General features: G+C 41.4%; 1 protein-coding gene across 2 annotated transcripts in view; it reads right to left on the reverse strand.

Annotated features, from left to right (window-relative positions):
• The window catches only part of ano1b (anoctamin 1, calcium activated chloride channel b), a 226,703-nt gene that overhangs the window by 178,397 nt on the left and 30,013 nt on the right, over positions 1 to 18,293 (reverse strand). For both annotated transcript variants that reach the window (XM_075469194.1, XM_075469193.1), the window contains exon 2: positions 15,546 to 15,935. In XM_075469194.1, the coding sequence (XP_075325309.1) occupies positions 15,546 to 15,935 (390 nt within the window). The remainder of the gene's footprint in view (positions 1 to 15,545; positions 15,936 to 18,293) is intronic.

The raw sequence follows: 18,293 nt of genomic DNA on the forward strand, positions 1-18,293 counted from the left end.
ACATCAGAATCTGACGAACTATCCATCTCTAAATTGCTTCCAATAAAATCCCGAGGGTTCTTATCTCCCGCAGCTGAATAAATCAAATCAAAATCAAATCAAATTTATTTATATAGCACATTTCATGTACAAACAGTTCAAAGTGCGTTACATAAAATAAAAGCATTGCAGCAGGGAGTGCAAGAAGCATTAAAAATACATAAAAGAATATAAAGAGAAACAAATAAAATCATTTAAATTAATTTAAAAACAGGCAACAGTCTAGATAAGTTAAAAGATATTTCATGCATAGACACATGAGAAAAGAAATGTCTTTAACCTGGATTTAAAAATGTCTCCATTTGGTGAAAGTTTCATCTCCACTGGCAGTTTGTTCCACTTGTTTGCAGCATAACAGCTAAATGCTGCTTCTCCATGTTTAGTCTGGACTCTGGACTGGACCAGCTGACCTGAGTCCTTGGATCTAAGAGCTCTGCTGGGTTTATATTCTCTGAACAGATCACAGATGTATTTTGGGCCTAAACCGTTCTGGGATTTGTAAACCATCAGCAGGCTTTTAAAATCTATTCTGTGACTGACTGGAAGCCAGTGTAAAGATTTTAAAGCTGCTGTGATGTGTTCAGATCTCTTAGTCCGGGTTAAAACTCCAGCAGCAGCGTTCTGGATGAGCTGCAGATGTTTAATGCTCTTTTTGGGAAGTCCAGTTAAAAGAGCATTACAGTAATCGAGTCTACTGGAGATGAATGCATGGATGAGTTTCTCCTTGTCTTTTTGGGAGAGGAAACCTTTAATTCTGTTGATGTTTCTGAGGTGGTAAAAAGCTGCCTTGGTGACAGCTTTGATGTGGCTGCTGAAAGTCAGATCTGAGTCTATCAACACTCCGAGGTTACCAACTTGGTCAGTGATTGTAAGGTCCCGAGTCTCTTTCCCAACGCTGACCCTCTTCTCTTTGCTACCAAACAGAATGATCTCAGTTTTGTCTTCATTTAACTGTAGAAAATTCTCTCTCATCCAGGTGTTTACTTCCTCCAGACACTGACACAGTACGTCTGCTGGGCTGCAGTCGTCCGGTGACAGAGACACATAAAGTTGTGTATCGTCTGCATAACTGTGATAATTGATGTTAAAATTCTGCAATATCTGATCCAAAGGGAGCATATACAAGTTAAACAGAAGAGGTCCAAGAATTGACCCCTGGGGGACTCCACAAGTCATGGCCACTCGCTCAGATTCATAGCTGCCAATTGTAACAAAATAACTCCGACCTTCTAAGTAGGACCTGAACCAGTTAAGGACCGATCCAGAAAGTCCAACCCAGTTTTCCAGCCTGTGCAACAGGATTCTGTGATCTACAGTATCAAACGCAGCGCTGAGGTCCAACAGAACCAGGACTGAAACATTACCAGAATCAGTATTCAACCTAATGTCGTTTAACACTTTTACCAGAGCTGTTTCAGTGCTGTGGTGACGTCTGAAGCCTGATTGAAAGTTATCAAGACTTCCACTTTCATTCAGAAAGTCGTTGAGCTGGTTAAATACAACTTTCTCAATAATCTTAGATATAAAAGAGAGATTAGAGACAGGTCTGTAGTTGTTCATCATAGAGGCGTCTAGAGTTCTCTTCTTTAGGAGTGGCTTAATGGCAGCTGTCTTTAGTGACTTGGGAAAAATGCCTGATGCCAGTGAGCTGTTAACTATTCGTAGGAGATCAGTTTCTACTGAGGTAAAAACAGTTTTTAAAAAGTCGGATGGTATTATGTCCAGAGAACAAGTTGTTGATTTCAGATGCCGAACTGTTTCCTCTAGGATTTTTAAATTAACAATATTAAATTGTGACATAACGTCAGAGTTATTTCAGGTTTTAGACACAGATTAGTTATCTTGTTTGTCTGTGTTGCGTGAATGTTTTGTCTAATTGTTTTGATTTTTTGGCTAAAAAAGTTGGCAAATTCGTTGCATTTCTCAGTGGAGAGGAGGTCTGGGTTTGACTGTTTAGGAGGATTTGTGAGTTTTTCAACCATAGCAAACAGAGTTCGAGAATTGTTGACATTCTTATTAATCATTTCAGATAAATGCAGCTGTCTGGCTTTGCACAGCACATTGTTAGAACTACGCAGGCTTTCTTTATATAGCTCATAGTAAATCTGAAGCTTTGTTTTCCTCTATTTACGTTCAGCTTTCCTGCATTCTCTTTTCAGATTTTTGACCGTAGTGGTGTTTCTCCATGGGGTTTTCTGTTTGATCAAGGTGCTCTTGATTCTTATTGGTGCAACAGCTTCCATTACATTAAAAATTTGCAAGTTAAAATGATCCAGCATTCCTTCAACCGACTCTGCGCTCATTGTTGGTAACATAGCTATGGCCTCCCTAAACTGAGCACTTGTGTTCTCATTAATGTACCTCTTCTTAACTGAGAAGCTGGTTGTTTGAACATTCTGAGTAATATGTAAATCAAATAAAATGCAAAAATGGTCAGACAAGGCCAAATCAATAACCACAACAGAAGAAATATCAACACCTTTAGAAATGAGCAGGTCCAGAATGTGACCTCGAAGGTGGGTAGGTTCTGTTACATGCTGCCACAAACCAAACATGTCCAGCACAGAAGAAAATTCTTTGGCATTAGCATCCGTCATATTATCTATATGAATGTTAAAATCCCCGGTCAAGATAAAATGGTTAAAATCAGTCGAAATAACAGACAATAATTCAGAAAATTCATCAATAAAACTTGCACAGTATCCTGGAGATCTGTAAATGATTAAGAACAGGATTTTAGGAACACCCTTTAAAATAAAACTCAGATATTCAAAAGAAGTGAAATCACTGGAATGGATCTTTAAATAAGGCAGCTTCACCACCACCTTTCTTACCATTTCGGCATTTATCCATAAAACTAAAGTTTGGGGGGGCTGCTTCATTAAGAACAGTAGCACTTGTGCTCTCTGTTAACCATGTTTCTGTCAGAAAAAGAAAATCTAAATTGTGTGAAATTATGAAGTCATTAACTAACAGTGACTTATTGGACAGAGATCTAATATTATGTAAGGCTAGCTTTGTGGAGTTTACACTGGTCTCTCTTGTATTCTGAGTTGTACGTGGTACCGTTAATAGATTAGATAAATTCACCCAGCAGGTTGACTGTTTTTGATTCCTTCTTTTACTAACTAATACAGGAATCCTATTGGGCCCCAGCTTGTTCTCAGAACAGCTGTCAGTAGTCGGACTACTATAGCAGGGACCCTGAACACATCATGGCATGGTATCTTTGGTTTGAACAGTGCTATCTTTGTTCTGAACTCTGGGTGTTGTGCTGCTCCTTGAACACCCTGCACATCCCCCTGTGTCCTGCTCTGCCAGGACAGATGATGTAAGAGGAGGAGGAGGGGGTGCCCTGCGTTTCTCGGTTGATGGTGGTCGCTGGAGTCCTGGCTGGGATAGAGACATCCTTTTGAGACCTTGGGTGATGTGGAGTAAAGGGTCTGGTGAGGGGGGAGAGCTGGGGGTTGTTTGCCTCGCTGCTGTGTCCTTCAGTCTAATCTGTACAGTCATGTTTGGGTTCGCCGTCCCAACAGCATGACGTAAGTGTGCACCAAGTAATCTGCATCCAGTTCCATTGGGATACACGCCATCAGGTCTGAAACGCTCCTTACAGTTCCAAAAGATATTAAAGTTATCAATGAACTTAATCTCATGGGCGATGCATGCATTTGACAACCATGTGTTCAGGCCAAGAAGTCTGCTGAAAAGTTCAATTCCATTACCCACAGTAGGAATGGGGCCTGAAATGGAGACCCTATGTGCTCCATAGTGACACAGTCTCTCAAACAGCAGAGAAAAATCCTTCTTCAGGATCTCAGAGCCAGTCTTCCTTCTCAGAATATCAGAAGACCCTGTGTGGACAATGATCCTCGTGCCATCTGGATGAGTAGACAGAATGGTCGGCAAAATATCTCTCACTTCCCTGACTGATGTATCAGAAAAAGTTCTATTTTCCGTCTTTGCCATTCTGACATGCTGTGTTATAGAGTCCCCGATCAGAATGGTGTCTATTGCTTTTTGTGTGGAGGTGTCGATCACTTCCGTAGTCCTCACCTTGGTTGTGGGATTTGGGCTTCTCCTGATGATCTGGTTAGCCCTAGGCTGAGGTTTGGGGCCATTTCTCTTGTTTGTCTCCATGTTTGGGTTACATTCATCATCACACACTCTATTTTGAGTCAACGGATCGTATCTATTGTGCAATGGAACTTCAGGTGGCGGAGTGAGTGCTGGAGGTTTAGGTTTGGTGCTGGGTTTACCTCTGCGACGGACAACATGAGACCAGATCCTGGCTGGGGTTGATGATTTGGGTTTGGCACCAACACTGTTCCAGTGGGAGATGTCAGTCGGACCGTCCAGTTTGGAAGCTTCACCAGATATTCCAGAGTCATTTGGACAGATCCAGGGAAGTGTGTCAGCCAGGGCTGCAGTATGAGATTCCACATCAGCTGTGATCCCGTGTAGAAAGATCTGAGTTAGTCCTTTGGCACATGAAGGCTCCACAGCCTGCGCAGGAGCTATAATAGAGTCAATAAATTCCTCGTCGTTACGAATGTCTTGCAGCGTTTCAATCCTCTTCTCGAGCTGTGCTACCTTCGCAAAGAGTAGCTCACACTGTGTGCAGCTCACTGATACTGCAGAGTTAGGAGACATTGGGCCTCATGCAAGAAGCGTTCGTACGCACAGATTTGTTCTTAAATCGTCCGTACGAGTGATTTAAGAGAATTTGCGCATTCACCAATCTTTTCGTATTTTACGTTTTCTTTCAGGTACGAACAGAATTTACGAGTGATCCAGAGCTGTCGTAGGAGTTTCGTAAAATAGTCCGCTGTTATTCAAATCACGTTTGCTTGACTAATGGATTTTATATTTAATTACTTTGAAGAAAACATAAATAAATATATACATTATACCCAACAATGATGCTGACATTATTCTGTTTGACTTCAAATATGCACTAATCGAAGGTTAATTTGAATCTGTATATAACGGGAAGCGTAACCAGCGGCTGACTTGCGACTTTTGGATGCCTCAGCGCGTCAGGCTCTTGGAAGAGAGCGTGTGGAGACAGACGAATGGCTGAGATCGCGATTCAGATTGCCAAGGACTGTGCTGCTGCAAATATGCAGCTTAATTGCTAGAGCCACAACTCCAGAGAGAAACACGCCGATCAAACCCAATTCCACCACACGTCCAGGACCTCACCACCCTTGGATTTTTGGCCACGGGAACCTTTCAGAGGGAGATTGGAGACAGATCGGGGGTGTCCCAGTCCTCTGTGAGTCGTGCGCTCCCCTTGGTCATCAAAGCTCTCATCAGTTTATCAACCATGGTACATCAAATTCCCATACGCCGCTGTCCAACAAGTGCAAATTAAGAGGGACTTTCATGCCGTGGCTGGACTGCCAATCATAATTGGAGCACGAGACATATACGCATCAAAACACCCGTGCCGTTGTGGAGCGCACTGCTGAAGGCCAGGTGGGTGTGTCTCGATACAGCTGGGGGCAAAATAGCCCAGAGGAGGCATGCCAGATTTGCGCAATATTGCCATGAACGAGGGTCTCCTACAACCTGAACCAGCCCAGGCAGACAAGAAGCTGTGGTGCCAGAAGACCCCCCTCATGGACCACCCCATCAAAGTGCCATCATGATGAGGCAACAACTGATTGCACGGCTTTAGTTGCAGTCATCGATCGCCTGCCCATGGCGAGACGTTTTTTTTTAAGCCATTTTCATATCAAACCATTTATTTTTTTATTTCGCTGACATGGTATTAACAGCACTCGTAATTGCTTCCAATTTCTTCACTTTAGCAGGTCCCGTCCACTGCTGACACTGCTAAAAATGACAGATTTTCCTTTTTGGATCTCTGAAAGCAGAACTTTAATCTCAGAGCCCGTATTCTCAGCACTCAACACTTCCTGGCACAGGAGAGAGGAAGCACAGCCTTATATGGTATCATTTAGGGCGTGGAGTATGCAAATCTACTATCCTCGTGCACGTGAACTTAAGATACGCACAGGTGTGATTCATCATTTACGCAGGTCGTTTACACACTTTTTCCGAAGTTAAGAGCGCTTGTTGAATCTGACGTGGCGTGTTCGTACGAGACCTTCTTACGAAAAAAGTAAGAGAAATTTAGAATAAAAATACGAAAATGTTCTTGCATGAGGCCCATTGTTCTGTCCGATTCTCTTTGTAAACAGGAGGGCTAATACTGTTTACAAATATACAATTAAAAGAAAAAGAATAAAATTATATCCAAGAAAGAAGTAGAATGATTTAAAAGTGAATAAAGCAGTAAGCAGCAGGAGGAAGCAGAGACGTCTGCACTCTTCAGAAGCAGGAAGCATCTAATCAATTATGGGGGAAGGTGCGCGCTTTCAAGCAGTCATGTGACACGTCATGACATCACGGCAAAAATGGGTGTTGAAACGAGTCAGCTGTTCGATAGGAAACAATAACAAACATGGCAATGTGTAGTTCGGTTCCCGAGGGTCGTTTTTGGTGGACAAAAAGACAATTTTGGAATACTATAGTGTATGACTTCGGCGATCGATTAATTTGTGCGCACGCCTGTGGAACACGGAAGCTGAGAAAGGTAAGTGCGCTGTTTTTGAAATCTCAAAATGTATAATGTCTGTGCTAGCTAATGGTATGGTTAGCCCCTGGGTTGAATTGTATTGCTACTGACACCACGGCCAATTCGGTAAAAAGTATTTTGAAACACGTTAAGAGCCTCAGGAAAGGTTAAAAGCTTGCCCGATAGAGCCCGCTTTCATGGAAATCAGCGCAATTGGACAACTTTGCGCAGCGGGCATGAAAATTTCTCGCGGTTTTCCCTTTGGCCAACTTTCCTTGGTCTCCAACAGATGGGATATGTTTGTAAAAATGCCGGAATTCTCCTTTAAAACAAAATCTTTCTCACTGACTTTACTTTAGGGTTCTATGGCACATTTTCAATCAAGCTTCAGTCAACTTACAAACTAAATTAAACATTTTACACTTATGTCACACTATGTGCATTGAACTGTAATAAACAAGATTACACTGTAGCTCTTAACATTGTGCTACCTGTATTCTGCTGGCTGTAAACTAGTATATCACATCACACAACAACATGTTAACAAGACAGATATGCTAGCACCATCATGTACAAAATCCTCTTACACTTCTAATGTATGATACTAATGCTGGATGGTTCAAGATGCAGGGCATTTGGACCTGGCTGCTGACTCTCTTCAGGTATCACAGTCACTACTCCAACAGGAACCTGTGTGAAATCCACAGTGGCATCCCAATCCTGCATATACAAAGAAAGGTCAAACTTACATTTCCACTGCATCACAGTTGGTAGTCAATCTTCAAGCCACAAAGACAGCTCCTCAGCTAGAAAACTCACAAAAAGTGTTGTAGACACACACATAGGCTACATATACACACGTATCCTTTGTGATAACTATTTATGAACAGAACTGGTATCAAACGCCACTATCTTACTGTATGAAATTCTCAGATCAATAAAAATAACTTGATCTCACACACAAATGAATCAGTGATTATGGAATGGGTAGAGCTTGTGCATGTAGCTAACGTTACAAGCTGCTCAGCATGGCCGTTTTAACTAGCAAATCTGACTAACGTTAGCCAACATCCACATGAGTCCGCCAGGATATTTAGGTAGCACAATGTAAAATTCCCTGCTAAAGTTCAGTTGTGAATAATGAAATCATAGCTGACAAATGTAAATACTCAGTGAAATTGAAAAACTTACCTGGAGACTGAAAATTCTTGCTTCTTCTTCCAAAAGTTTCTGTCCACATAGTTGCTGGAAACTTTACTCACATGAGCTTAGTTTTATACCCCTTTTAGGCAAAATGAGTATATTACTGACATGACATGAGTTCAATCAACAGGATAGTGAGAAATAAGTAAAGTCCACAAATGTAATTTAAGTGAGCATAGGTCTAACCCTTTAAAGTGGGTTTTTGTTTGATTTATGTGAATTTTTATGTTTCTCTGAGCCACTTTCTGGTTGTTATCTTGTAGTGCTGAGCTTGGGCCTTATTCTTTGTGCATTCTCAGATTCTTTTATCTATGTGTGCCATTTCAGTTCTTTGCTCAGTTTAGTTTTCCTGCCATTTTACTTGGATTCCCTTATCCCTTATCTTAGTTAATGTTACTTCCTGTCATCAGCAGCAGAATCAGTAGCAACTGGATCAACAGATAATTTGTGGGAACTGTTGTGACAGTCACAGTAAGATTCATGCTGTTAACAGTGCAACTGCTAATACCACTAATGAAATGAAAAAGTATTTAACTGATGCCTACATTCCAAGGTCAATGGTCCTTTAGATCAGCGGTCCCTAACGTTTTCTGCACCACGGACCAGTTTCGTGTAAAACAATATTTTTACGGACTGGTATAACAAAAACGCATTTATTAAAAATAGAAAAAAATTAAACAAATAAAATATTTTCATGCTTTGGCTTCTGCCTGCCATACGCTTTTCCGCGCTTTGACCATCATTCAGGACTGTCTCCCGTATCAATTCAATTCAGTTTATTTATATAGCACCAAATTAAAACAAATGTCATCTCATTTGAGAAATTAAACGGGGAAAAAGAGAGTAAAGGGTGGAAAGGTGTGACAGATGGGGCCCCCCAGCAGTCTGGGCCTATAGCAGCTTAAAGGCGGGGTAGGGGATCTTTTTCTGGAACATTTTTTTACATATTGCTTGAAATACTCTTCACACCCTCATTGCAACCAATTAATTAAAAGTTTTGACACAAATATGAAAAGTTTTAGTGGCCTCTAGAACGTACAATCTAGGAAAAACAGTATCCAATCATTGTGAACGGACCGTTCACAATGATTGGATACTGATGCCGTCTATCAAACTGCAATCTGCTCCTCCCTCCCCCTCCCCCTCCCCCTCCTTCCCCCTGTGCGTGTACCCTGCTCCGTGAACGAAGCTTGGCAGGAAGCTAAACAAGAGCCAGCTTGGCTAGCACCTAGCATTATTAAACGTATAGTTAGCATATACTAAATACGGCAGCGATCGATGCTTGCTGTCAGAACAGCGCTCATGCACCTTCGTGCTCGTGCGCGTTCATGTACTCTCGAGGCGTGCCTTCGGGGTGAAAGTGAAGAAAAGGGTTGGGACTTTTTACCTGTGTATTTTCAAAATGCAGCTTCGCTTGACTCAAAATCCAGGATCTCCTACCCTACCTTTAACTATGGGATGTTTCAGGATCACCTGAGCCATCCCTAACTATAAGCTTTATCAAAAAGGAAAGTTTTAAACCTGGTCTTAAAAGTAGAGAGGGTGTCTGCTTCCTGAAGCCAAACTGGCAGCTGGTTCCACAGAGAGGGGCCTGATAACTGAAGGCTCTGCCTCCCATTCTACTTTTAGAAACTCTGGGAACCTCAAGTAAACCTGCAGTCTGGGAACAAAGTGCTCTGTTAGGAAAATATCTTACAATGAGATCTTTAAGATATGATGGAGCTTTATATGTGAGGAGAAGAATCTTAAATTCTATTCTGAATTTAACAGGGAGCCAATGAAGAGAAGCTAAAACTGGAGAAATATGATCTCTGCTGTTAGTTCTCATCAGAACTCTGGCAGCAGCATTTTGGATCAGCTGGAGGCTTTTCAGAGAATATGTGGGACAGCCCAATAATAAAGAATTACAGTAGTCCAATCCTGAAGTGACAAATGCATGGAGCAGTTTTTCTGAATCACTCTGAGACAGGATGTTCCTGATTTTAACAATATTACAAAGATGAAAGAAGGCAGTACTAGAAACCTGTTTTATATGCGAGTCAAATGATAAATTCTGGTCAAAAATAACTCCAAGGTTCCTCACTGTAGAACTAGAATCCAAGGAAATACCATCTAGAGTAACTATATAGCTAGACAATTTCTCCCTGAAGCGCTCAGGTCCAAAGATAACGTATAGAAACAACTAAAAACAAAGTGTGTACAAATACAACTCACCATCCTGCTAAATTAGTGGGAGCCCTGAGCTTGTTTCCCTTCTACGAGCCGGTCCCATCTGGGGGTAATGGGAGTCAGCAACATCCGGAGTGTCTTACTTATGTCCAGTCTACTCCATAATTTGGTTTTGGTCGCCGTCAGCAGTTGATCGTCTTCTTGCACGGACAGGCTCGATTCACCTGGTTTGTTCACAAATGGGTCGCGTATCCATTCTTTGAAGTTCAGGGGTCTTTTGTGGTTGGGAAATACCGCTTCGACTTTTTTTAAAAGCAGAAACAGGTCGTCATGCATAAGCTGGGAGAATTTTGACTTTGTTCGATTTCTTCCAAAACCCCTGCTCATGTTTGAAACATGTCACATGTCCCTCTGTTCACTCGGCGTCCCCACAATTTAAGTTTGGCTTTAAACGCAGCTACTTTGTTTGCCAACTTGAAGACAGTTGTCATTTTCCCCTGAAGTTATAGATTGAGTTCATTAAGCAGATTGAATATGTCGCACAAGTAAGCGAGTTTTACAACCCAGTCCATGTCACTGAAATGTGCTGCCAGTTGGGGCTTTTTTCTGAAATAAATCTCTGCAGCAGTTCTCGTAACTCGAAAAATCTGGCCAACGATCTCCCTGTAGATAGCCTTCTCGCTTCTGTGTGTAAGAGAAGGCGTTTGTGCTTTGCATCCAACTCAACACAAAGCTGCTCAAACAGATGTGAGTTTAGGGCATTTGCTTTGATGTAGTTAATGACTTTAATGGCATTGTTTATTACCCTGTTAAGTTCAGGTAACATTTTTCGGCTAGCCAACATTTTCCTGTGAATGACAGCGCGTAGACTCACATTCAGGTGCAACCTCCTTAACCCGAGCAATTAAACCAGAAATCCGTCCAGTCATAGCAGCAGCTCCATCCGTACATGTGCCGACACAAAAGGACCAATCCAGTTTTCCTGATATGTAATCATTCAGAGATTTGAATAGTTTTGCACCAGTGGTGTTGCTTGGCAGTGATAGTGCACATAGCATGTCCTCATGCACATCCTCCTGATATATTTATCGTACATAAACAAGTAGCATTGCCTTGTTGTCAATATCAGTAGACTCATCAACCTGAATTGCGTACCACGGTTACTTATTAATCCTCTCCAACAACGTGTCTCAATGTGCTCTTCTATAACCTCAATTCGCCTTGTGATATGCTAGCCGAAAGAAGAACCTGTGCTATCTTTTTAACAGCAGCCTCTCCTAGAAGTTCACAGGAAATGTCCCGCGGCAGGCAGGATCAATTCCTCACCGATAGTAAAAGTTTTCTTCACCTTAGTAATGCGGTTAGCCAGACGATATGATGCTCTCAGTGCACTCGCATTTATTGAGGTGGTGGCCATTAGCTATTGCATCTTGTTCAAGTCAAGTCAAATTTATTTATAAAGCACATTTAAAACAACCACAATTGACCAAAGTGCTGTACAGAAGTAAAAGAAAATAAAACAAAACAAAACAAAAACAACACGGGGAATAAAAACATACAGTGTACATTAACATTAAAAAGAAAATAGAGAGTAGGGAGATAGAGAGAAGGAGAGAGAGCCAAGAATCAACTGGTAGGGAATGCCAAAGAGTACAAATGGGTTTTCAGACGCGTTTTAAAATGTTCCACCGACTGAGCAGCCCTAACGTGGGAAGGTAGGCCGTTCCACAGAGACGGAGCCACGACTGCGAAAGCTCGGTCCCCTCGAGTCGAGAGCCTAGATCTAGGTACCACCAGGAGCATCTGGTTTGCGGACCGAAGTGCCCTGGCAGGGTTGTGTAGCTGCAGAAGCTCAGATAAGTAGGGTGGTGCCAACCCATTCATACATTTAAAAACAATTAATAAAATTTTGAACTGAATCCTAAAATTAACTGGCAGCCAATGCAAAGAGGCAAGGATGGGCGTGATGTGCTCACGCCTCCTCCTACCCGTGAGCAAGCGGGCAGCAGCATTTTGCACAACCTGCAGGCGGCGCAGTGCTGCCTGGTCAAGGCCAACAAGCAGGGAGTTGCAGTAATCTAAGCGCGCCGTGATAAACGTGTGGATCAGCCTTTCCAGGACATTCCCCGGAAGGTAAGCTTTAGCTTTAGCCAGCAGCCGCAATTGAAAGAAGCTTGCCTTGACTACAGACGATATTTGTTTATCAAACTTAAAATTACTTTCTAGAATGACACCAAGATTCCTAGCAAAGGGACGACAATAAAACTTAAGGGAGCCAATGGCACTGTCATGGCCATCAAGGAGATTTTGCTGGCCAAATAAAATGATTTCTGTTTTGCTTTTATTCAAGGACAGAAAATTTACCTCCATCCAGGTCCGGATATCATTAAGACAATCCAGCAAAGCCTGAACCGAGGTCCGCTCGTTCGTCTTTAGGGGCAAATAGATCTGAACATCATCAGCAAAACAGTGAAAGGAGATGTTATATTTTCTAAAAATTGACCCCAGTGGCAACATAGATAACGAGAAGAGGAGGGGACCTAAAACAGAACCTTGCGGCACTCCACAGTTTAGTGGGGAAGTGGCCGAGGAGTACTGGCCCAGGTGGACAGAGAAGCTCCTGTCTGAGAGATAAGATTGAAACCATTTCAGAGCAGTGCCTCTAATGCCCACACAAGTGTTTAGTCGAGCCAGAAGAATTTTATGGTCCACTGTATCAAAGGCCGCTGTAAGATCTAAAAGGACCAGGACAGCAGAGTTACCAGAGTCAGCTGTCAAAAGAAGTTCATTAAAAATCTTTAAAAGTTCTGTTTCAGTGCTATGGCGCGACTTGAACCCAGACTGGAACTTCTCGGAAATACCATTTTGCAGAATAAAGGACTGAAGTTGTACACAAACCACCTTCTCCAAGACCTTCGAAAGAAAAGGAAGCTTGGAAATGGGCCTAAAGTTTGACAGGATTGTTTGGTCTAGGTTATGCTTCTTAATGAGGGGCTGAACCACAGCATGTTTTAAAGCAGCCGGGACACAGCCGGCCCTTAACGATGAATTAATAAGAGTAACAACACATGGGCCATGTTCATGTTTGCTCCTTTCAAAAAACCTCCAAAGGCTTGTCTTTTAACACTCTGGGGTCTAAAGCCCACCAGTGGGCATTTTTGACACATCTCCAAAAACACATCTGTAACTCTGTGAGTTTTTGTCATTGAAACATAAGTGACACCATTAAAAACCTTGAAACTTCTAGTTTTCAAATATATATATTTTAAAATAAATTATATAGCTGGCCCTTTTTAAAGAGAGTGAACAGAAATCTTTGGATTTTCTGTAGTCTCAGGCTACGGCTACACGAAAACGAAACGAGGTTTTTTTTTAAAACAGGTACGAAAATTCTTGCGACCACACGGCAACGCGCTGCTGTAAAGACTCAGGTCCAGACAAAAACGGATGGAAACGATGAAACGATGCAGTACACACGCCACTGTGTCACGCCACGCTGTGAGACAATAGAGAAGTGTTAAAATTGGCTCACAGCGTCAACGTTTGACTGACGCAAAAACGTTTTAGCTGAAACAATGGAAACGAAATGAGGCCGTTTTCAAACTTTCCCACTCTGGAACCCGTTCTCAAAAACTATCGTTTTGGGGTAGTGGGAACGCCGGCTCCGTGTGGCCGCGACAGCGAAACGATATGAAAAAGTATCGTTTACAGTGAAAAACGTTTTCGTGTAGCCGCAGCCTGAGTGGCTATTCACAGGTGAGAACACACCCCATTCAGCCAGCATGTGGGGGGAGGCAGCAATGTCCTGCCAGTGACAGACAATTATCACATGGAGAGTGACAGGGGGGTGGGGGGAATCAGGGGTGTTACACACCCATCTAATTAGTATTCAACTAACAGAGACACTGCCTTGAGTTACAATTACTTTTTTACAGTTTGTGTGAAAACAAAAAAACATTTCTGACTGCACTTTTTACTTTTATGCAGCCAACACTTTTGTTTACAAGGTTTAACCTTCAAAAGTCTTGGCTAGATATATTTATAGTGTGTTTTCTTGCACTGTTTGAAGACCTCTAAAACTTGTTTTTTTGTACAGTTGTGTTTCCCCTCAATTTAAATAAAACTTGTTTGTATTACATTCACTTCACTCTCATATTGTTTTTTGTTAGACTTTTCAGAATACAACCATATGTGTCACTTTTGAATAGATGTTTACAGTTAGTTGAAATACTTGAAAATGTCAAGGTGGTGACAACTGCCTCAAAGTCTCTGAAAAGGCCTTAGACCCCAGAGGGTTAATGCAGGGTGCTTGGTCTCCATGTGCAGTTTTGAAGGTTTCATAGCCTCATTTGCTAGCCTGTCGCCACATATTATGCAGAGCAGGCTTGGTATTTTAAGTAGGAATCCTTATATTGTCAATTAAATGCAGCTTTCTTTTTCTTCAAAGTCTCTTCTTCCGTTTCGTCATTAGGCCTTTTTCCTTTTCCAAAAAAGCTCCCCAAACACGTTTGTTTTTTACTAATTTTTTCCAGCTTCTGGGTTCAATTTTTGATAAAGGCTATCATATCGTGTCACTGAGACAAGCGGTTTTTCTAAATAAATGATCTTTAAAACTAGTTAATCAATAAAATATTATTTTCAAATGACCTCGGTCCATGGCCCGGTGGTTGGGGACCTCTGCTTTAGATTACTGATGGGAAAGATAAGCTGTATATCCTCATCTGTATGATGGTCAAAAAATACCTATGTATGGCTGCAATCAGTGTGCCATGTGAAAGAATTTATTTTTTTATATAAATATATACACACCAACAATTACAGTCCCAACTTGCTGGCTATGACTTTATGACTTGTACTTAATCAAGATGGGATAATACTAAAAATGACTGATGTCATCATCAAGATTTGTTTTGAAGCAATTCTGGCACAACTGCTTCAAAACAAATCTCTATGGTCTGCATCTCCGTTTCAGTGTTTCACAAAGCTCCGCTTTTCACTACTTCTAATTTGACTCAACCAGGTTAGAAAGCACTTGCTTCCTCTTTAACTACCTTTTAATCTTTATGTAAAAAGATGGATATTAGGAACATTCATTCAGCTGTTTATTTTTACTTTCATTCAAACAATCAGTTGTTCGTTTTACAGAAACAAACAACTAATTTGTTTCCCTTTCAGATTGTACTTGATCTGAAAGGAAAGTTTGTTGGATCATTGACAAGCATTTTGTAATACTTCACCTTTCAGAATGTGTCCCTTGTGGAGGCCATCTTGTCGTTTTGTAAAAAAAGGAAGCCCACCTCAAAGGGAGGTCTTTTATGGAGAGTGAGTATGTAATTTTTCAGTTTTGACTGGATGATGAATGTGGTTAAATTAAGGGTTGCTAAGAAGTAAATGTAATAAGAAATGTAGAAACGGTTAGTTTTGAATGAGTGTCTTAATTATTAACGTATGAGCTGAGGAAACAGAGTTGGAGATATTTTAATGTAACCTTTTGTATTTGCCAATAGAAATAGGTTGGAAAAATGTATGAACAAAGATGAAAACTCACCTCTTCATCTTTCTCCAGCTCAAGCCCCATCTCTCTCAGTTTCCCCTCAAATTCCTCCCTCATGAATGACTTCTGATCTTCCTGGCCATTGAGAGTTTCTCCCAGACAGCCCATTTCCACATCAGCCCCTGATGACTGTAAGGAAGATGGGTCTCTCCTCCTCTGAGCTTGGTGGACTTGGACATGTTCACCTTGACTTTGAGGCCAGTGGCGTAGGCTGCGCGTAAAAGCGTTCTCAGTGAGTCGGTGCACTGACTGGCGACAAGAGCGGCCCCCGCCTGGCTTCTTCAGAGTGTAGGTGAGAATGTAGTCAACATGCCGCTGACCATCCTGGAAGAACAGCCCATGCTGGCAACGGGTGTTTTCTTCTGGGGTTAGAGCCTTCAACAGCTGACAAAATGAAGATGGGGACAGACAATGAGGATTAAGGATTTAGGATGCAGAAAATATAATGGAGAAGAGCTCACTTTTTTTATTTCATACCTGTGGGAAAAAAGATCAAAATGTATACAGCCCCATTATGAGTACTTTCCAGTACTTTTTTGTCTACAAAAAGAGCTTTGAACATTTTCGTGCTTATGTGGATGGATATTGGGTGGTTTGCAGTAAATATTTCAGCTATTCAAACTAAGTGGAGACAAAGCATAGTTCGGCTTTCCTCATTTTGTTCACCCTATTTGAATATTTTTATTTGTAACAGAAGACAAGTGTAACATGAAAGAAAGGAAGAAAACCATACAATGTGACTATCAATGTAATCAGCGGTGTCAAATTTTGTGTGGACGAATGAACAATGCATGTGATGCATGTTCTTTTTCATGGAAAAAAAACAGAATAGAAAAAGAAAAACAGAGTCATAGACCAAAAGTTCCACCAAATGTGGACAGCTGAAGTTTTGAAGAAGGAAAGACACTGGGCCCGGACTAGGAAGCAGGACTATTGGCTTATCGAGGTAACTTAGGGTTCAGATCTGGATTTTCTCCATCACAATGCTGGTTCACTTCTTACCAGGTTGTATCACTATGGTGACTTACTATAAGAGATCAACACACGTAAAAGCAGCACCTCCTGACCATTTATATGGAGCCTGGCAAGTGCCACCAGGAGCAAAAAAAAAAAAAAAGGATGTTTATTGTATTTTTTCTCCTGGTGGCACTTGCCAGGTTACTTGACAGATTACTCAATTTTGAAACCACAATGCAGAAAAAGCATTTGATCGGGATAACTGGAAATTCGTACTGGCAACTCTAAACGAATTTGGAGTTGGATCTTGTTTCATCAACTGGATAAAGATGATATACACCTCTCCCAAGGCTTGTGTCAAGACAAATGATCAAACTTGCTATTAGCTAGATATCGTGCAAAATAAGAATATCTATAAGAATATCTTATAGAACATAATATCAGTCTTTATGCTGATGATGTATTACTTTCCCTCCAGAGTCCACAAACATCTCTCCCACAGACAATCGCACTTATTGAAAAATTCTCATCAATCTCTGACTATTCTATCAATTGGTCTAAGTCAACAGCTCTGTCAATTAACTGTAATTTCCACAATATACCCACTACCACATTCCAATCATTTCTCCCAGGTCTTTAGAGCTAACAAAACTCAACTATGTTCAGCTTCTAAAGACAATAGAAGAGGATTTATGTTGGAACTCCTTACCTACATCACTCATGGGGAGAGTTGCCACCATGAAAATGATGATTCTACCAAAAACCAATTAACCGTCCCCCAACTGGTTTTTGGGGGGCGTGTGTTCTGTGGGGTGTAGTGGATGGGACCACTTAGGTGATCCCCTGTGCTGGCCCTCTGCACTCTGTAAAACCTGTTCATGCTCACACACACACATTTATTCACCCAATCACATGTTTGTTATGCAGTTGCTGTGTCGTCCTGTGGTTTCAAACCATCCGTATCCACAGTTATGTGATATGTACTGCTGGTGTTGTTGCTGCTTGTGCTTTTTTGTTGTTGTTTTGTTTTTTTTCTTGCAGGTGCTCCTGATGGTTCTCCACCCAGTTTCCCCACAAAGGTTGTAGGATGTTTTCTGTTTGGTTTCTTCAGATATAGCAGCTAGTTTTCTGATTTTGTCTTGTTTTTCATTGTCTTGTCTCATCATTTCTTTCTATCTCTGTCTTGATTCTCTTTCTTTTTCTTTACTCTCCCTCTTTCTGTCACGATCTGTATATTAGGTTTAGTTACATTTGTGTTTTTGTCTTGACATTTCCTTGCTTTTCTGAGTCTCTCATCTGTCCAGTTGTCAGCTCCACTCACTTCACCTGTGTTTCTTCCCTCAGCTGCCTTCACTCATTAATCACCCTCCTCTGCATTTACACCTCCTGGTTGTGATTCATTCATTGTCAGGTACTCACCGTCACAACTCTTGTTTCATCGTGTCCCGTTCAGGTCTGTTTATGCATCGTTTTTTTTGTTTCATCAGTTTTTGTTGTTGGTATTCCGGCTCAGCCGAGTTTTGTGTTACAGTTTTTTTGGAATAAATCCAGTTTTACTTTTAGTCTGCATTTTGGGTCCTCCTTCTTCGCCTCCACCTTCCATATCGTGACACCTTCCCTGTCACAGTCAGGTTCGGCACTATTACATGTAAAGTATTGTAGCAAAAATAAATAAATAAGCAGTACTTGAGAATCAAGGGGTGCTTTACATTCATAAAGCTTCCCTTGGCAAAGCAAATGTGTTTGGCATAAAACGGTATTCAGATTACAATTCTGCTGCCATGA

This window comes from Odontesthes bonariensis, chromosome 7 (assembly GCF_027942865.1).
Source record: "Odontesthes bonariensis isolate fOdoBon6 chromosome 7, fOdoBon6.hap1, whole genome shotgun sequence".
In the NCBI taxonomy this organism is placed as follows: Eukaryota; Metazoa; Chordata; class Actinopteri; order Atheriniformes; family Atherinopsidae; genus Odontesthes; species Odontesthes bonariensis.